This window comes from Cydia amplana, chromosome Z, assembly GCF_948474715.1.
Source record: "Cydia amplana chromosome Z, ilCydAmpl1.1, whole genome shotgun sequence".
NCBI lineage: Eukaryota > Metazoa > Arthropoda > Insecta > Lepidoptera > Tortricidae > Cydia > Cydia amplana.
This window is the reverse complement of record NC_086096.1, coordinates 29,390,293-29,412,531: the sequence shown is the minus strand read 5'-3', so window position 1 is coordinate 29,412,531 and position 22,239 is coordinate 29,390,293. Positions and strand designations below refer to the sequence as shown.

Sequence of the window (22,239 nt, the reverse complement as noted above, 5' to 3'; positions counted from 1 at the left end):
TTGAGGTAAAAAGTGAGGCTGAAGGCCGAGCTCAGCAATTTCTACATTACTGACTTTCCATTGATGAGGTTTTAGGCCCTCGAGAGCCTGAAATTCGAGCTCGACATTACAGACTTTAAAAGCTATAAAATAACATAATTTAGGTTCATAATCATCTAATGTTTCTGTGTCTGAGAAATTGATATTGGACATTAGGTATGAGTAGGTAACATATTTTTTTTTAATGAATTTTGGAACAAATATTTTTTACAAGCGCGGGGCCGCCGGGGCCCCCTAGCCGAGGCGGGGCCCATAGGCAGTTGCCTACTCTGCCTTAGGGTTAATCCGGCCCTGCATCCTTCAGACTAAGCATAGTAGCGCTACCCCCTCTGCCACAAATATACGGTAGTTTTACTCCATTTTCGAGTCAAAGTGTCTTTGTGTGAGGTCCGTGTCTTTGAACGGACCAATCACGGCACGGGACTCGCTCACCTCGTCCCCCGCACCCCAGTATTTTTGGCAGCATCGGTTTCATGAAATAATTGCTCTAACCTCCGTCTAGAGCAGCGGTCGGCAACCTTTTAGCAGCCAAGGGACACATAGTAGTTAACGAAGTTGACGCGGGCCGCACTTTGTTAATATTTATGACTTTATCAGACATTGTTGTTTGTCAATATTACATACAAAATAGCCAGGGAGGCTCGCGGGCCGCAAGTGACAGGTTCACGGGCCGCATGCGGCCCGCGGGCCGCGGGTTGTCGACCGCTGGTCTAGAGGATTCTTAGGCTATGCAGTTTGTAGCAACGAACTAGATTAATTGAAGTTTTGACTCTGTAGTCAATGACCCCACGTCGTGTACATTGTGCCGCGAGTGACCCAACTCAACTGTATAGTGCGCAGTTTGACGTCGCCAAATACTGTAATGCCGTGCAAGAGGCTTGACATTTTTATTTTAACCAATCAAAACTTATTGACCAATCACAATTTTTTTACAGCGGATAATGTGTATTGGATAAAATTACTAATGTTCAAAGCTGGGTGCGGGGTATATTTATGTAAAAGGGTTATTGGATGCAGACTAGAAAGCATTAATGTATATAAACACGGACAAAGAGGCGGCATACACAAATAATAATTCAATATCATTTAAATGGGATCATGCCGCAATGTGATAAGTAGAAGGCACCGCTATCCTAGGAAAACAGCGGAGACTCGCGCGATTGTATGAAAACTGTTTTTCACTCCTAATTTTTCACAACAATAAAAAATCTAAAAAAATCAAACGTAGGGGCATTGCTATGGCTAGTATACATCCAATTATGTTAAAATATTTTCCATAATGTCAATATCCAGAGAGGAAAATGGGGACTACGTTTGGAGAAGCGGCCGTCCCCTTTCCTCTTAATGCCATTGAAACTTTAGCCGACAATATCTAATTTCTTCTGTCGTCGTGTGCCTATGTTGCAGAGTTCCACTAGGTGGGTCGATGAACTTTTTTCTAACTGCCTTTAAAAAAGGACGTTCTCAGTTTGACCCGTATGTATGTATGTACGTATGTATCTGTGTATGTTTGTTCGTGATTATCTCGCGTTTGGCTGAGCCGATTTTGATGCGGTTTTCAGAAAAGTGTTTGTTACATTCTGGAGAAGGTTTTAGTGTACAGTGCATGGATGGTTTGAAAAACCAATTGGACCCGGTAGGTGGCCATGCTATCGGGATACTTACCAACAAATTTATGTTGCTGAAACCGATTTAGATAAAATAGTGGGAGTGGGAGTCGGACTCGGACTGGGACTGGGAATGGGAGTGGAAGTGGGAGCAATATACATACAAATCGTTTAGCACCAAAACGTCATATTATGTTGTGTCGCGATTATCATCGAGTTAGGCCATCACCAACATTAGTAGGTAGTTACTAGCCCAAAACTAAATGGAGAGCCTAACAAATTAGTATTTTAGCCCAAAACCTAAAATAAATGAAGTACCTACCTATCACTAAAAAGTAAAAAATAAAATAAAATAAATAAAAAATAATTAAAAAATTAAAAATAAACAAAAATAAAACCAAAATAAAATAACTTAATATAAAATCTTTTTTTAAAAAAAGGGAACCGCCTTCAAAAAACCAACCCACTGAAAAGTACAAAATAATTTTTATATGGCACCCCTTTACGTGTCCAGTCCCTATGCCGTCGTAAAGCGAATTTTTGCCAAAAAGTAATTAATACCTAATAATAAGAAAATTAATAATCATCCGGGTAATTACTTAGTTTTTGAAGGCGGTGCCAAACCAACAAAAACAGTCTTTACTACCAATCAGAAAATAAATACGAGAACGTAGTACCTACAAGAACTAAATTAATGAGTAAAATAAGTATGTCTTTATAATGCAAGTAAGTGCAGCGTTCTTCGTTGTCTAAAATATCGGTTCTCAAAAAATTTGGTTTGGCACCGACTTCAAAAACTAAGTAATTACCCGGATGATTATTAATTTTCTTATTATTAGGTATTAATTACTTTTTGGCAAAAATTCGCTTTACGACGGCATAGGGACTGGACACGTAAAGGGGTGCCATATAAAAATTATTTTGTACTTTTCAGTGGGTTGGTTTTTTGAAGGCGGTTCCCTTTTTTTAAAAAAAGATTTTATATTAAGTTATTTTATTTTGGTTTTATTTTTGTTTATTTTTAATTTTTTAATTATTTTTTATTTATTTTATTACCTGAAGTGAACATCTAGCAAACCTGCGGGCCAGCATATTTGCCCTTACCGACAACGCCCTTCGATCCCTTTCAATATCGCTGTCATCACAAAGGTCATCAGTTATGATGTGACCCAGGTACTTAAAACTATTGACTACCTTCAGTACAACTCCACCAAGAGACACTGGAGGTACATAATATGGTTTAATTCTACCAGCCTTAAAAAACATAATCTCACTCTCAGCGTTGTACAAAAGTCCGTGCTTTTTTGCATATTTTTCACACTTGGCCACTAGTTGTCTTTATGCCCCGATAGACGGACTCAGCAGCACCATGTCATCGGCATAGCTTATATTGTTCATACAAGTATTTTCAATATAGCAGCCCGCATAATAAGAATACATAATCAAATTATATGGAAAATAAGCTACTGGAAATAAAATGAATGGGGAAATATGCGAATGGTTAGATATGCTTTCGGGAAAGGAAGCTATTGAGAAAAAACAAAATGGTAAAAATTGCGAATGGCTAAAATCGCAATCTGGAAAAAACGATTTCTGGAAAATATGTAGGTACAGTACATACTCCTGTAGCCTAATGTTTATAAGGTACAGAATGCCTTTTGATACTTATGGTTTTTCAACCTTGAAAAAAAAAATCCGAGAGACGACCCCGCCGGTTACAAAAATGAATTAGATAGCCTAGATACTCTGCATCATACCTGTAGAACAGAATGCTATATAGTGTAACGAACTAGATTCTATATAGTTACTAGAAGGTTATGACTGAAAGAAAATCTAAAATTAGGTAAATAGAGTCAATTCAATTCAATAAGCCTTTATTTAACAATCTTATCAACTAGTTTTACAAAATATAATAGAACATGTTATTCCTCTTTTAAGTTGAACAAAAATAAAACGATATATTACTCTATATTTACGTTGTCAGTTATCGGAGTCAAGATTGTCTTGCTTTCCAGCATAGGCCTCCCCCAAGTACCTCCACAGTTCCCGATCATGTGTTTTTCTCCGCCAAGTGGTACCAGCCATAGCTATGAAGTCATCTTCCCATCTTCGTAGAGGTCTATAGTTTTTTCTGCCTCCTTCCCTAGGATACCAATCAGTCACTTCTTTGGCCCATTTGTCTTCCTTGCATCGAAGTATGTGTCCTGCCCACTTCCATTTGGATCTCTTGATAGTATATGAAACATCTTTAACACGTGTTCTTCTACGTAGGGTCTTTAGGTTGATAAGATCTGTTCTCCTTATGTTCAGCATACTTCTTTCGATGTTATGTTGTGTTGTTTCTAGTCTTTTCGTGTGTTCTTTTGTTAATGCCCATGTCTGACAGCCATATGTCATGCAGGGCAGGATACAAGAGTTGAAAATGCGACTTTTAACTGAAGTGGTATTGATGGGTTTTCTTCGTTATTTCCTTAAGCGACCAGTACCTGTTCCATGACGAGTTAATGCGACTTTGTATTTCTTTAGATGTAATGATGATTTATACTTGGTTAACCAGATCTTGACAGTAGAAAAAGGCGGCAAATTTGAAAAATGTAGACGTGAAGGGATATCGTCCCATAGAAAGTTTGAATTTCGCGCCTTTTTTTACTGACTCGATTTGGTTGGCCAGCTATACTTAGTTAGGTACTTATGTTATGTATATTGAATTTTAACCTGATACTACAGATAGGTAACGATTTCCAAACAATGGATTTAAGAGCCCGTTATCGATTTAGAGCCAAAATGTAAAATTGATAGATTTAGTCGTTGAAATTGTACTCCTTTTATTACAATTATTGGTTTCTATTAGCACGTCTTCTCATCTTGCCTTTTAATAATGAGGTCCCGAGCGTGCGTCACCGGCAATATATGACGAGAAGGGACAGTTTTTAAAAATTCGTCAAAAAATTATAGTAGTAAATTATAAAAAATGATGTATAATAACAGTTTCAGGAAATGTTGTACATTGTTTAAGTATCAAAATTACGTTGAAATTAAGTCGATTTTCACGAAAAATGTTCACTTGTTTTGAAGTAATTTCTGGTGAAAATTGATTTCGTCTAACTTTCATTTACGCTTGTTTAATATCATATAACAAAAATGTAGTCTATGAAAGTTGGAGTAGAGGATATGTGTAATACAAAATTACCATTTTTAGCAGTCCAAACTTTACGAAATTTACAAATAAGATCGATTAAATCAGTGCTTTACGCGCGTTTAGCTAAACTTCCATCAGAAAAAAATTTATTAGTAATTTAGTGAGTCAGCTTTCAAAAAAATTATCTATACAAATGCAAGATAAGAAGACGTGCTAATATATCTATTATCCTATACTTAATAGTATCCTATTACTTGTTATTTCTATTACGTAACAAAAGGTGTACAATTTCATCGACTAAATCTATCAATTTTACATTTTTGCGACTAAAATCGATACCGGCCTCTTAAAAACCTGAGGGGCTACCGCGAACCACGTTCGACGTCTTGCCTCCCTGTTACACTTACGTACTAATTTACAAGTGCGACAGAGAGGCAACACGTCGAACGTGGTTCGCGGTAAGCCCTCTGCATAATAATTTGTCCTAGTCGATCCCAATCAGCCGCGACGTGAAGTTAGTTATACAAGTAGAGGATGTAGGGTAATGAATGGGGCCTGTAAGTAACTGTTGTTTATCATAACGATATCATTCTCGCTTGTATGTAGTGTCCGGCGCAAATGAGAGCGCGGCATAATCCGCAGCTTCCTTTGTAATATCACATTATCAATCCATCCGTTCGATGACCTCAGGTGAAATTTGTATTCAATTTCAATCGATCTGACTACCTTTCAAAAGCGACCCAGTTTTATGCTTTTATTGGCACCACGAAGCTTATTTGTGTCATTATGTCTCCTTAAAATGAATAAAGTACCTAACCCACAATTGAGTTTTTTGCCGAGTCTGAAAGTTTTGGCGTTTTACTAAAGGTATCGTCTGTCTGGTAAAGGTCGGTCTGCTAACTATACGTATTCGTAAGACAGGGTCAATATCGGAACGTTGTTGACCTCTAATTTGGTTGGCCGCGTTTTCGACATAGTGGTGATATTTTTGGTTGTCTAGTAGAGGTCCTAGGCAACGACTAAACCAACGAACTGGACTCACAACCAAAAATATAAATACCTATGTCAAAAATGTGTTCAGTTATAGGCATGGCTCAGTTCAGTTAAAGGGGCCGTGAAGCCAGGAAATTACAAGAGTGAAACATGCAACGGCAGATGACCTCAATTACAAAATACTTATGTATTTAATTATTTTTATTTATGAAGAGCCCACTGTGTCCCACTGCTGGGCAAAGGCCTCCTCCTTCTTTTTTCCACTCGTCTCGGTTTTGTAATAATTTTGGTCAGTCCCTCAAAAAGCAGTCCAAAATATCGCGCCATCGCCGACGAGGTGTACCGGCTCCTCGGTTCGATCAGTGGGGCTCCCACTCCGTGGTTATCTTGACCTCTTCCGGCACCGGCAGTCGACTTCAATTTGGGCGCTTTCCGAGCTACGTCTGTTATTTGAATAAATGTATGAATGAATCTGGCAAATAACGAGTTAGACTTCAGAGCTTCTGTCAAAGAAGCACCGTAGGTGAGAACTGTAAACTGGTACGCACAGTCCATGAACCTGCGTTTGTGACAGAGGCAGGTACCTATCTGTTCAGTCATTTATATTCAACTGAAACAATTGGTAATTAACATGTTTTCATGATCTTTAGTAGTAGTAAGTTTTTGGTCCTGGTATAGATAGAGATAGAGATATTTATTTGCATACCAGTATGTTACATAGGTACATACATAAAGGACCTGGAAGGGTATAGCAAAACATGTTGTTCACTATATTAAGTATACTTATTACTAATTTTCTAAATTACACTTCGCTTAAGTAACAAAAATATTTTAAGTTAATAACAAATAACATATAGCTGGTCAAGCAGATCTTGTCAGTAGAAAAAGGCGAAAATTTGAAAAATGTAGGCGCGAAGGGATATCGTCCCATAGAAAATTTGAATTTCTCGCCTTTTTTTACTAACAAGATTAGCTTGACCAGCTATATATAGCCTCTTTTAATTATAACTATACTTATTATTACCTATGAACTAGAATTAACTGTACATATGAATGTATTATAATATGTTTGAGGCCCAAGTTACATATTATCATCCTCCATAAATTCAGTACCTAGTAACATTTACCCACCAGCTTACATTTTAGACAGTTTATGAAGTTTGTAGACATTTATACATATAGATAAATGTTTTCCAACATGTTTCCAATAGTATACACATATTTCGTTTATTTTGTTATCAAACACCTTGTATTATGAATAATACATAATTCTAGGTCAATTCAAAACATGTGACACATATGATCGCACCTTTTGATTGCATTGACTTTGAATCGTGACTTCAAAACTCGTACCTACTAGTCTCTTAGTCGGTATTATAAATTCCCGTAAATGGTGTTAGGAAACTCAATAAATAAGTAGAGCTTTATTCTCGGTGGCCTTTTACGCTAAGCAATCAATTTTGTGGCAGTTACAGTTAGGCAGCTGTCCGCTCGAACTAGTAAAGTAATTGTTAAGATTATATCTCACAATAAAGATTAATTTGGACGTTCTGCGTGGGCGGTGCAAAAACTTAAAGTTTTGTTCGGTTTCCTTTACCTGGTTGAATTGTCAGAAGTGGCTCTGCAAACGCATACCTACCAGTTTAACAACACTAACATAAAAGAGGATAGCGACTGGCTCTCATTCAGTCAGGCTGCGAGTCTCTCCACGAACCGACGTAGCGCGCCGCCGACGACGACACAGACCACTCGAAATACTGTTTAAAACTCTTGTTATTTTAAATTAGTGACATATAACCACTTCCATCCAGGCAAACCGCAATTAAAGGCAACCAGACGACGAACGAGTTTCCAAAATACCACTTGTGTTTGCCGTAAGGATTTCACGGACGGTGAGTTAAGTTATTTTTATTTAAGTAATCATCTTTATATATTTTCCGTCTACTAAAGCCTGCGTGCTTTCTTGTTATAAATTGTTGTACCTATATAATTAAAAGACCGTATATAATGATGATAATTTATACTAACAAACCCGGTAGCTTTGTTATGATATTCTTCTTCCTAACTAAAGACATAAAACTCGACCTGCCATTGTTTTAACCTGGTTTGACTGCACATGAATTAACTGCCTGTTAGGTCAACTTGTGTAATACAAAAGTATATGTGTGTGTTACCGTTCGCTGCCACCAATCATCAACATCATGCACGCTTTCTAATTTACTGTGACGAATATTATCCTAAAACCACACATTTACCACTAAGTATATAAGCATAGCTTATAATGTTTTGTTTAAAAATAATTTTAGATAAATGCTACCTAAGTAATAATTATTAAATGTTGTTGTTAATCGGTAGACTGCGTTTGTGTCACGCAAAATAAATACACAATTTATTTAATTACCTAGGCAAAACAAAATAGCGCATAAGTATAGAGTTAGACCAAGCTAAGTTGCCAGCGGTTTTGATAGCCCAGATTGTGCAAGTGTTATTTAAACATAATAATTTCATAGAAGTTTGGGGTTTAAAGTAACACTTGCACAGTCTGGGCTTTCAAAATCTCTGCCAACTTACTTAGCTTGGTCTAACTTTAACAGTTTGAACATGTTAATTAGTGGTTGGTACTACGTACTACGTTAAGTGTTTTCTTAATATGTGTCAACCCTTTTTATCGCATAATTTGCGAAGTACCTAAAAAAATGCGTCGCGTCATTTCATAAAAAAAAACAAACCCCAATTACACACACACTCCAATAACTACAATAACATAACAAACATTATCTAACAGATATTCGTAGGTATATGCGGGTACGCACATCTTTGCACACATGTAATAATTATAGCATCGGCTTCTCATATCGACTTCATAAACATTGATTGTTGTGCTCGTGAAACTCGTGTCAGTCTTGAGCACCAAGATATGCAATGCCACGTGGATTATTCAGACAAGTCAGCCAGATCACGTTCATGTTGTGAAGAGGAAGACAGGATTGAAAAGACGGGCTTTACCATACCTACTGTGGGAATAGTTCCTACATGGTTCAAATATGCTAAACTAGTACCTAAATAAAAACCGGACAAGTGCGGTTCGGACTCGCCCACCGAGGGTTCCGTACTTTTTAGTATTTGTTGTTGTAGCGGCAACAGAAAAACATCATCTGTGAAAATTTCAACTGTTTAGATAGCTAAACAGTTGAAATTTTCACAGATGATGTTTCATGGTTCATGAGATACAGTCTGGTCACAGACAGACAGACGGACGGACAGAGAGGAATCTTAGTAATAGGGACCGCACTAGGCCGGTTTTTTTATTTAATATGCTACGTTATTCAGAAGACATATTCTTCCGATAGAGGGTTTCGATCAGTACAGTAAAATTGCAGGATTTCGGATTCGGACAGGCGATTATTTAAAATTCTATGAATGCAGTTCGTTTTTTTTTTTTAATAAAAAAGAAGTGTTCTTTCAGTAAAATTTCCTATCTACAGCATTTAAAGTACTTCTCCTCCATGTGGCAAAGTCGTGGGACGCTCTGTATACATACACAATAGCACTTAGCATTTGGTCCTTCTAACCGGATAGCAGACTTGATACATGCCCTACTAACAAATAATGTAAATAAATAGCTATGCAGTAAGAACGTAAGTGGCGCCTTTTCGTTTTCGTTCCCTCGGTAACTGCTGTTGAGTAGTGTTTAATTGATATTCCGTTAACGCAGCACTGTCCGTGGAGTATCTTATGCAAACGTTACGTGTGTGTGTGGCCTCATTGTATCTCGAAAAACCATCCGCCTTGAGAGAATTCGTCACCCTCGAATAGGAATAATATATATTTACATAAAATCCCGCAACATATTTGAAACGGTTAGGAACAACTATCGCAATCTAATGCTAATAACCATTCTTGGGAAATCCTCTGACCTTTAAAAAATATGATTTACTCTGGACGATTATTGCGACTCATGTAAGGTAATTTTATTAAGCTTAGCTTGGAATAGACATTTCTGATATAGCAAATCTTAAAGGAATTGCGAATATAGGTATTTCATTCATTGTTTTTTTTTTCACGATACGAAGTACAGTTTGAACAATATGCGAAGATTCTTTTAAATAATGTTTCTTAGAATAACACTGGCACTGTTTACGGTCCGGTATTGTGTAATATATATGTGCCGGTGAGGCGGTGACGCGGCGGACTTTCTCTGCGAGAGTCGGTTCAGCTCACCGACGAGGGAAATCCGTGGCTCATGAACAGAGGGCCTACCGCGAACCACGTTCGACGTGTTGCCTCTCTGTCGCACTTGTAAATTCGTACGTAAGTGTGATAGGGAGGCAACACGTTGAACGTGGTTCGCGGTAGGCCCTCAGTATTGTTCGATTGTATATCTGCCCGACAGCGGGATTACCTCTGACGTACGACTGACCTTATCTCAGAAAACCAGTCTAACGATGTTGCCTTATCTAAATATATAAACTATGCTGTCATAGGATTAATTGCTTATTTCAAATGCATGTGCATAAACAAACTACAGCATAAACTAGCTGAACTTAAGATACTTTGAAGTTTGATTAAGATACATTTTCCTTTGGAAATATTATTATTTGAGGATCACCAACGGATAAATAAATGTAGAAAATCATCGTCATCTCCAAACCAGGCTTCCACTACCAATAAATTATTGAAGTTAGATTTACACGATGTACCTAATTGTTACTTTTATTTCATTACCTATATTTATACATTACATACAGTAATTTCCGTGGTCGTGTTGGCGGTATTAGTTAATGTTATGTTATGAATCGCTGGATATGGTATGGACAGATGTGAAATTAGTCATATTATTGATTTTTATATTCTAGAACATGGATGTAATAGATTTAATTTATGTAAATGTGCATACAAGTTTTTCAAGTCTGTGTTCAATACACAGGGTGGATGAACGACCAACGTTTATAAATCTGACTGTGGTAAGAATGAAAATACGTATTCTGCCTTATTTACCTACAGTCATCAGGAGGCGGATGAAATGTTTATGTGAGAATAATTTTATTAATAAGAAAATATTGTTGTGATCATTTTGAACACTTTATTCGTCTAGTAATGAGTCTACTTTGTACTTAAGTATTTAAATGTTTAGTTCCCAGCTGCCATGTGAATCACTTAGTGCAGACAAGATTAAGTAATAAAGTGGCGGATATAATTGACCTTGTTTATGAATCGTCTGTTCTGGAAAGTACTGTGCTGTGCAATATAGAATAAAGATACGATAAAAAAGATATACCCTTTATTGTATTGTATAGGTACCTCAATAGTACGAAGAATTCTGTTGCCACTGCAGAATTAAATAGGAGGCTCACAGTATGTGTTTTTTGCTGGAGAGAGTTCTCTTACAAAGAAATTCTTGATTAAATTGGACAATGATGCACGTATTTACAGCAGACACTTACAAGATGAGATGACATTGATGGCCGCTGAGGGCGTGGCGGGACGGTGCGCCGTGCGCCCCCCGCCGCGTGGGGCTTGCGGTGCTGCGCCGGCGCCGGCACTCGTCTCGCAGAGAAAGCGTGGTGAAAACCGCTCACCCGAGACACTAACCTCTCGATTGTCATTGTCCAGTTCAACAGGGTTATGAATTTAAATAATGCAACCTTACATGCTACTCGTGTCAGCTGGAAGTGTGATGTGATGTGTATGATACCTTTATGATTGTGATTATGATCATTTAGGCCAAACAGTATCGGTAAAACAATATCGGTAATTACCAATAGTGACAAGCCAGAGAACTACATTAGCAAAAAGCATTTGTCATATCACTGCTGCGACAATAATAGTGATTCAAGATACATTAATTATGTCAAGAGTCCTCGAATAAAGTTTAACAAAAATCAAACTCGTGACGATCATTTAAGAATGCTACCTATACTTTTTAGGGTTCCGTATCCAAAGGGTAAAAAACGGGACCCTATTACTAAGACTTCGTTGTTCATCCGTCCGTCCATCCGTCCGTCCGTTCGTCCGTCCGTCCGTTCGTCCGTCTGTCACCAGGCTGTATCTCATGAACCGCGATAGCTAGACAGTTGAAATTTTCACGAATGATGTATCTTTGTTGCCGCTATAACAACAGATATCAAAAATAAAATAAAATAAATATTTAAGGGGGGCTCCCATACAACAAACACGATTTTTAGCTTTATTTTTTGTTGATGCTGCGGAACCCTCCGTGCGCGAGTCCGACTCGCAGTTGGCCGGTTTTTACACTTAGGCAGAGCCAGAAAGCATAGTTCTGACTACGTATCTTTGACATATATTGGTCATAAATATGTCATATTGAGAACATTTAATTAAGGTAATTAAGAACATAGCTTACAGACTACAGATCAAGGATGTATAAGCTCGTCCGAAGTCTGATATCTAATTGACCTCTATATTTGTTATACCGCTCCTGACGTAGTGTTGGCTTCGTGGTAGATAGCAATAGCATTTAATTCTATTTACCCAACTTTCGGGTAGGAGGTATGTAATAGAAGCCCCATAGTAGAGTATCTATTGCTTACACTAAAATGAGTACTTATCCATTGTTACAGATCCAACATGTTAAAAATAGTAGCCCTCGGGTTGCTTGTAATTTCGACGGTGACTGGTCAATGCTTCTACAAAGATGATTCAGCTAAGAAGCTGGACCCTGAGGCTCGCACATCTCTCTATAGGGGCCAATTGGAGTTTACCCTAAATTTGTTTAACTCCATTAATGATGCGTATCCCACCGACAACATATTCTTTTCGCCGTTCTCAGTGTACCACTCTCTGCTTCTGGCTTACTTTTCTGCTGGGGGCCAGACGGAAGCATCTCTGAAGGAGTCGCTACAGATAGCGAAATCTTTGGTAAGAATGACATCATCCTCTAGGTACTGTCTTAATCGTTTTACCTCAATTTTGTGATGGTGTTACTTTCTACCAACTCATTTAATTATTTACCTGATTATTAAATCGCATATCTGTTAATTGGTAGAGAATGCCTTTATATAGTGAGTAAACTAATGAAATCCTTGATTGTTCTAGGATAAAATCAATTTGATAACAGCATACAAGATAGACCGGCGGTCTCGCTTGACGAACAACAATAGCGCCAGCTACGAGTTCAACAGCGCCAACAAAATGTTCGTCGACGAAACGCTCGACGTCAGACAGTGCTTGCTCGATATCTTCGAGGACGAACTAGAGAGACTTGTAAGTAAATGTGGCTAAAGAGCTAAATACCACAGAACATATTAAAGAGGTTAGAACGGCTATCGCGCGCATTTAGTATCGGAACCGGTGTCGCCGCCCGTTCCTCTCCACATTTCCACATTTCTCGCGCAACGGTAGTAAAAACTTGTGTGCCTGGTGAATGGATACGCCTCCTTTAGACAGATTTGATGTCTGGCTTCTTAATCTGAACGTTATTGTGGCGCAAAAGGCATGTTTACGTTTTTCGGTCAGCGCGGGAGAGTACTAGCATGCGGCGACACGTACCCTGCTCGCATCGCCATTCTACTTGTTCTGTGCTAAATACTGTTGTTTTAGAGTGTCGAAAGACGACGCGAAAACAAGAAGTCCAAATTTAAATCTATGTTAAAAAAACATTACCATGAATACCATGATACATTGTAGTAATTAATTTACCTACTTTAAGTTATATTAAGTTACATATTAACCAGAGACTGATGACCCCACAGTCAAACTCATAGCCCCGCAACTATGATTATAGTTAAGAATATCACTGCACTTTTATTAAATAAATAAATAACCGGTATTGTTTATCATGAGTGAACTGTATGTATATTTTTAGTTTGGACTTTCCTATGAAGTAATGTTTTATGTTTTAATTAGCTAGGTAACCAAAGCATACTTAATCGAAATTGTTACAGCTATAAACATTCCCCACAAGTGCAACGCAATTATGCATGGTTTTTAGCAATAGTTGTTTACAATCTAGGTACATTGCCTTTGTAAATATTCATACATTAACGTAAATAATTGTACCTACCTATTGGTTGTAATTTATAGAATTTCCACGAGATGCCATCGGAATCGCGCGAGCACATTAACAAGTGGGTGGCCGCGGTGACCAAGAACCACATCCAGACGTTGATCCCCGAGGATGGCATCACGCACACCACGAAGCTTGTGCTCGCCAACGCGGCCTACTTCAAAGGCGTCTGGGCCTCTAAATTCCCCGCAGAACGGACAAAGAAAGAGGCATTCTTTGTTTCCGAAACTCGTCAAACGCTGGTGCCGTTTATGAAGCAGAAAGGCACTTTCCATTTCAGTAAGTATTGTACTCTTGAACGATTTCATCAAACTTCTAAGGATGCATTGTTCTCTAACAAGTAATATCTGCGAAAAAGAATTTTCGGTTTCTTAAGAATCCTCATGACGCTGTTTCTAGTATACTTACACGTATCTCATTGCACATCTGAGGAACTACGATTAAATTATAATATATAATTTTTTTTCGTCTGTAGACATTTTAAAAATACTGAATATACTTACTTATTTATTTACTAGTGGTGAGCGAAGACCTCGGCGCGCAGATTTTGGAGCTGCCCTACAAAGGAAACGACATCAGCATGTACATCCTCCTGCCGCCGTACTCTATGAAGGAAGGTTAGTATTTAAGTTTCTTTGAATAAAGTCGTTATAACGGTAACATAGCTAATTGGGTCATACTTAATGTATGAAATTAGATGATTCCGGGTGTTCTATTCCAGATAGGCAAAATTTTGTGTAACGTTTCCGCAAATACCTATTTGATATCCACGTATTCTCCAATGTTCCAAGTTCGTAGTCTTCAGTCGTTGACATACGGAGTAAGTAGTTGTTGTTTTTACAGGAATGCAAAACAAATGACAAATGTAGATACATACGTGCAGCATTTTTTTTTCGTCTGGATATTTAAAAAAAATGAAGATTGCTATAGGCTCGAAATGAATAATAAATAAATAAATAAAAGTAGACTCTATTATTAATAAGTAGGTACCTACCTACTGTAAATGATTTATAATTTAAACGATGCAGATGAAACATTGCATGCTCCGATCCGATGGGTACTTAGATTATACATATAATTATTAAAAAATGTATATATATTACTTGTATGAACCATAATCATGCAATAAAGATATTAGTATCACAAATGCTCTCTTTAATCATCAAAAACTGATTAGGAAGTTGCATTTCGTCCACAAGAGTAGCAAAGTACATAATTAGATGAAAAATTTAAGTTGTTTCCTCATGTTGGCTGGTGGATTTGACTTTTAAGTGATGATTTTGAATGATAAATATTTAATCGCATTCATGTGGGTTTTCATTTGTGATGTAGGTACAGTTAGCATTTTTCACGCGTTGGTGTGTTGAAAAAATGTGTGTTTCACTCGGTAGAAAACTTGTTTAACCTTCGGACCTCGACCTTCTAAAACAAATAACCATTTACTACACTACACTACACTACAAACAAATAAGTAGGTACCTAAGTAAGTTGATATGTTGCAGGCGTGAAGAACATCATAGCCAACCTGACGCCCGAGCGACTGGCCGCCGTAGTAGAGGAAAGCTACATGGGCCGCGAAGTCATCGTCGAGATCCCCAAGTTCACCGTTGAGAAGAGCCTGCCCCTGAGGCCTGTAAGTATTGAAACTTTTGAATTGCGTTATCAAAAAATGTCAACGATTTTGTTAATGAAATAAAGTAAGGACGGTATATAGACGGATGCTGGACTAGGATATAAGTACACGAGCTACCTTTTTTGTGTGTTATCAGTTATCACTTCGTCAGATTAATTTAAGTCCACACCAAAAACTAGTGCCATATTAGCCTAGCTTACTCTTGCTTTATGTGGGGTTTCTATTTTATTATCGTCTATGTTGATAAGTGTTAAACATTGTGTAGGTCCCTAGGTTCAATTTCGTTGGTAATTTTAATAGTAATTTTTTAACGTCAAATAAAAGGTCATGTGGGGTAAGACAAACAGGATGAGGATTCCCTACAAGTGTTTGTCCTGCCCATAGACTAGGAATCCTCTAGACGGAGTTTGGAGCAATTATTTCATGAAATCAATGCTGCCAATAATACTGGAGTGCGGGGGACGAGGTGAGTGAGTCCCGTACCGCGATTGGTCCGTTCAAAGACACGGACGTCACACAAAGACACTTTGACTCGAAAATGGAGTAAAACTACCGTATATTTGTGGCAGAGAGGGTAGCGCTACTATGCTCAGTCTGGAGGATGTCTTATCTGTGGTCCTGCCCCAGTGGTCTTCTTATCCCATCTAACCTAATATATGTATGTTCTACCCTTCTAAAATAGTATTGTACAAGAAAATTGAAGTCATACGTTGTTTTGGGTTCAGATCTTGCAGACTCTGGGAGTTGGCGACTTGTTCAACAGTACCTCCGACTTCACGACGCTGACGGACGATCATGTCAGCTTCGACGACGCCATCCACAAGGCCAAGATCCAAATCGACGAAGAAGGTATAATTTTTTTTTTTTTAAACTGAGACCATAATATTAAGGTCTCTTTCTGCCCACTGGTACCGCTGCACCTTCCAAGCGGGCTCGATGACTGCTCTTCACGTCTAAAACAGTCCCTCTAACCTATCTTTGCAACGATGTTGCAGTATTTTTGTGTGGAAGCGAAACTATAAATATCAAAAGTTTGGGTGCCACCACTGCCGCACTCTGCCAAGAGTTGGCTTGGACTGACTCTGTCTAAAATGTTTCGCTTATATATCGCTCATATAATACAAATACAAATACAAATACAAATAATTTATTGAGAAAAGTATAGTACAGTGGTTGCTCTTAAAGACTAAGAATTTATAAAGACAAGTGATTTACAAATGCCTGAACTAGGATTCCCTGTGTTTCAGGCAGCGAAGGACAATATTAACTATTTATTAATTATTCACTTAATTATAAACTATAAGTAGTACACAATATAAGTCTTATTACCTAAACAAAAAAGTAGGTTCTTAAGTATTAAATATCAGAATACAGTAGGCAGTAGGTAATCATTTTACGACTATTAGTAAGTTCTCTGTATCATCGTACGTCATTTTTTGAAAGGCGCGTCGTAGAGTATTCTTGCAACAAGCATAGCTAAGTGGGTATAAGTCTAGTGTTGCATTTAACCTGTTGTACAAAAATGGGCCCAAAAAGACAAAGAATCTAGATGAAAATACGTATTTTCTTTGTACGGTTTGCATGCATATAATATCTTTGCGCCTTTTATTTCTATAATCAGTGTTGAAAGGAGTTCTGGCGTGCTGCTTTAGTACTGTGCTTAATATATATAATTGACGAACAGTTAGTACTTCACATGATTTATAAAGGAGGTCAGTAGGGTATAGGAATGGGCGGGAAGTGGCTACCTTTAATAAGGCTCTTTGAGCTCTTTCTAGGGTTAGTAGTGTAGTTTTAGCTGTGCCACCCCAAGACGAGATGCAGTAAGTTAGTATCGATTGACATAGCGCAAAGTATACTTGTTTGATTAAATTTGAATCAGCGATTGAACGAAGTTTTTTAAATATAAACATTAACTTTCGAACTCTATTGCACAATGCTTCAATGTGATATTTAAAAGAGAGGGTTTCGTCTATCAGGACTCCCAAATACTTGATTTTGTCAGTAATAGCTAGAGATTGACATGAGCAGAGATTATTCGAGTTTTCCTTACAGTTATGTGCGTAAAGTTTGAGGTTATGTGCGACCGGATCTGTTTTCCGCATGGAAAATCTTATAAAATTCGTTTTGTCGGAGTTCAGTGTTAGTAGATGCAGTTTTAGCCAGTTAGTTACAGCATCAAATCCGCGTTGAGCATACTCGTAGGCCTCGTTTGTTGACTTTGCGGAAAAAAGTAGGGCAGTGTCATCTGCGTAGGAAATGATTTTGCCACTATCTATTTTTAGGTTGCATAGGTCATTAATATAAATCAAAAATAGGGTCGAGGCCAAAACGCTGCCTTGGGGCAAGCCAAAAGGAGTGTTTTCTAAATCGGAACTTATGATGTTATCTATTTTTACGCATTGAGTACGTCCGTCTAGGTAGCTCGCGATTAATCTATGCTGTGTTCCTCTAATACCTAGTGTTTAAATAATGGTACCTATATGAGCAGTCAGCTGCAGAAAGAGGTGACCCCCCCTGCATAGAAGTTTGTTTTTCAGGGGGGTCACCTCTCTCTGCAGCTGAGTGTACATACATGGGCTGACAGCTAGAGTCGGACCAAGCTATCTCTGCATGGCATTTGCTGTGGTCATCATAAACGTCAAGCTTCTATGAAAATATGATGTTTATAATGACACACCCCCTCTTTGTTCTGTCAAAGTCGGTGTATTGTTAGCTTAGATGGACTCTATAAATGATCCATAATCTGGACCACTTTGTCAAGAGCGATCGACTAAGTTGTTGGTATAGTTGAAGTTTTCTGAAGTGATTTTTCCGGCTCTAACCTTACAGCTTCCGAATCCCTAACAAGTGCAACACCCACACCCTAACAAGTCCGTTTAAAAAACAATTTTACAATTCTTACAAAAGTCGAGCCGATAAAATCACTTCACAAATTTTCTACTTTATAGTTACTTTTACTAAGAACCTTTTCTTTTCAACATAAAAGCGAGCACTTCTAAATAGAGATAACATTGGCAAATTGCAATGCGATTTTTAAAACGAATTACATAATTTATATTTAATTGTAAATATTTTTTTAGAACTCGTATAGAGTGGGACCAAGCTAACTCTGCAGCGATTTTGATAGCAGTGTTATTTAAACGTAATAATTTAATAGAAGCTCGTTGGGTTTGTGGAAAATTTTGTATTTCACTCGGTAGCAAAGTTTGTTTAGCCCTCGTGCCTTGAACCACTTGCTACGCTTGTGGTTTGGGACCTTCGCTTGATCGGCTATCAATATTAGCACAAGGGGTTTAACAACAACTTTGCCCCCTTGTAAAACAAAGAACTATAATACCCTGATGTACTCTCGGACCTCGTCTCGTTTTTTTACTTGATCTGTAAGTAGGTACTAGCTATGCTTTGCTATCTTGCATTGATTTTCATAAATTAAGTAGGTATAGGTACCTTTTTCTGAAATTTCGTGGCGGTCAATCTTTACCAGGCTAGTCCACGTCTGCCGGAAATAAAATTGAATACAAAATAATATATATATACAAGCGTTAAAAGTCTTTGACTGTCCTATCTTATGGCGGTTGTCACAATGGATGCGCATCCGCATACCGCTCCGGTGAGTAAGCGGCACGTCGCTATATACATTCATAGCGCTGTCTCGCTTCATTGTATAACCGCGTAACAATCAGTAGGTACATTAATCTAATGTACCGTGTGTAGGAAGGGTAAGTGATAAATAAAATGTCAGCAAGTTGAGTGATTTAAACTACTTATTCTTGTATCATATCTTTATTCTTCTTCCTCGCGTTGTCCCGGCATTTTGCCACGGTTCATGGGAGCCTGGGGTCCGCTTGGCAACTAATCCCAGTAATTGGCGTGGGCACTAGTTTTTACGAAAGCGACTGCCATCTGACCTTCCAACCCAGAGGGTAAACTAGGCCCGTATTGGGATTAGACCGGTTTCCTCACGATGTTTTCCTTCACCGAAAAGCGACTGGTAAATATCAAATGATATTTCGTACATAAGTTCCGAAAAACTCATTGGTACGAGCCGGGGTTCGAACCCGCGACCTCCGGATTGCAAGTCGCACGCTCTTACCGCTAGGCCACCAGCGCTGTATCATATCTTTATTATCATGTGTTATTTACCTATTATATAAGTGGAACTCGCTTGTCGCAGGAACCGTGGCCGCAGCGGCGACGGCCATCTTCGGGTTCCGGTCGTCGCGGCCCGCGGAGCCCACACGCTTCGTGGCCAACTTCCCCTTCGTGTACCTCGTGTACGAGCGGCCTACCAACTCTGTGCTCTTCATGGGCGTCTACAGGGACCCTAAGAAATAAACAACACACTTGTTGTGTTTATTTTTGCGTTTTTTAGACATATAAAAGTAACTACTTAATTTTTATACTCAATCAATGAGCTCGATGCTGTAGATAATAGATATGCATGGTGTTTTTCCAACCCCTTGCTATTGAACTAACCATGATCTTGAAATTAATGCATGATTCCTAGTAAACTTCGAGGTTTAACTAGCCGACATTCATTTAAAAAAACCGGCCAAGTGCGAGTCGGACTCGCGCACGGAGGGTTCCGCACCATCAACAAAAAATAGAGCAAAACAAGCAAAAAAACGGTCACCCATCCAAGTACTGACCCCGCCCGACGTTGCTTAACTTCGGTCAAAAATCACGTTTGTTGTATGAGAGCCCCACTTAAATCTTTATTTTATTCTGTTTTTAGTACCTATTTGTTGTTAGAGCGGCAACAGAAATACATCATCTGTGAAAATTTCAACTGTCTAGCTATCACGGTTCGTGAGATACAGCCTGGTGACAGACGGACGGACGGACGGACGGTCGGACAGCGGAGTCTTAGTAATAGGGTCCCGTTTTTACCCTTTGGGTACGGAATCCTAAAAAAATGCGATTATTGGGTTGGTTCATAATGAAAGTCGTTTTATGATACCTTTTAAGGCCAGGCGTTGGAAAAACGAACTGTATATTTCTTATCACCACCATAATAGATATAATCTCTCTTTCTAGTAAGTATATCGGAGAAAATACGATATGTATGTCCAGGATATAAAGTATAAACCGTATACTGAGTACTCCTAGTGCTGATAAAACTCGACGTCAAAATGTCTTGTTAATATGTCCCAAAATCATGGCTCATTTTTAGGGTTCCGTAGCCAAATGGCAAAAAACGGAACCCTTATAGATTCGTCATGTCTGTCTGTCTGTCCGTCTGTCTGTCCGTCCGTATGTCACAGCCACTTTTCTCCGAAACTATAAGAACTATACTGTTGAAACTTGGTAAGTAGATGTATTCTGTGAACCGCATTAAGATTTTCACACAAAAATAGAAAAAAAAACAATAAATTTTTGGGGTTCCCCATACTTCGAACTGAAACTCAAAATTTTTTTTTTCATCAAACCCATACTTGTGGGGTATCTATGGATAGGTCTTCAAAAATGATATTGAGGTTTCTAATATCATTTTTTTCTAAACTGAATAGTTTGCGCGAGAGACACTTCCAAAGTGGTAAAATGTGTCCCCCCCCCCGTAACTTCTAAAATAACAGAATGATAAAACTAAAAAAAATATATGATGTACATTACCATGTAAACTTCCACCGAAAATTGATTTGAACGAGATCTAGTAAGTAGTTTTTTTTATACGTCATAAATCGCCTAAATACGGAACCCTTCATGGGCGAGTCCGACTCGCACTTGGCCGCTTTTTTTAAGTCTCCTCACTTACCAAACATATCGCAACGAAGGCAAGGGTACAACGCGGCATCGTCAACCTAATAACGTAACGTTTCAGTTACTTTTTTAGTCGCCGACCATTTTATCCGGGGTACGAAAAGAGGTATTAGATCTATCCTGGGTTTAATATGTTATAAAAACATAGTTTTTGAAAAATTTTCGTAGGTAGTACACAAAATTTACATTTTCTTTTAAATGTGATTTGGGTCATCGTTCTCCCTGGTGACTTTTCTGGTGACCCAAGAGACTTCAATTTTATTATGACTCAGGAGACTTTTTTTCTATGCACTTTGATTTTTTTGATGCGCTAATTTTGTAATCTAAAATAACTTTAAACTGCTGATATACTTATATCACTTTGCTGATGAGTGGAAGTGGAATTGAAACTTAATTTATTGTTCTCTCCCTTGACATTTTGACGTCGACACTATTTCAATTACGTTGTCAGGATTTTGCAATTAGATCAGGGTGCGGAGACAAGATGCCAGTCGTTAACGCTCCATAGCGAACGAAACGCAACTATCTTTGTCGCACTAATATGGAAGAGTGTTAGAGAGAGATAACAGCGCTACGCTACGGAGCGTGAACGATTGGCATAATCTTGTCTACGCACTCAGTGATCACTAAATATGTAAGTATGTATTTTCAATATTAGATATCTACATTATACACCTGCATTAAAGTCTGTATAGAATAGACATATGCCATATACATGGCAGAATCATTGCTTTTCACAGTATGAAAACACTCGCTCTAGTACCTACTTAACGGGTTCTAGTTTAAAATAACCGCAACGTCGCGCGAGTGCACATGTGCGACGTGGCGGACGCCCTAAATATTAATATTGTATGTATTTAATACAATTTTAGTGGTCTGATTGAATTAAAATTTGATAAATTCATGTAGTTAGGTTAATACAATATTTAGTAATATTTACCACCTTTACTTGAAAGTGATTAATCAATGAAAAAAAAATCATTCAAATGAAATATCAGGACTGGATTTAGATATTTTAGTTTCATTAAGTATATGTCGG

At 38.1% G+C, this 22,239-nt stretch overlaps 1 protein-coding gene across 1 annotated transcript; it reads left to right on the top strand.

Annotated features, from left to right (window-relative positions):
* The first annotated feature begins 7,355 nt into the window (after window positions 1-7,355).
* LOC134661503 (serine protease inhibitor 88Ea-like) lies at window positions 7,356-19,825 on the top strand. Its single transcript, XM_063517619.1, has 8 exons — window positions 7,356-7,670; window positions 12,360-12,657; window positions 12,835-13,002; window positions 13,822-14,083; window positions 14,323-14,421; window positions 15,307-15,437; window positions 16,163-16,286; window positions 19,615-19,825. Exons 2-8 carry the CDS (start codon window positions 12,367-12,369, stop codon window positions 19,773-19,775), a joined length of 1,236 nt encoding a protein of 411 aa, XP_063373689.1. The 5' UTR covers window positions 7,356-7,670; window positions 12,360-12,366; the 3' UTR covers window positions 19,776-19,825.
* Window positions 19,826-22,239: the final 2,414 nt, after the last annotated feature.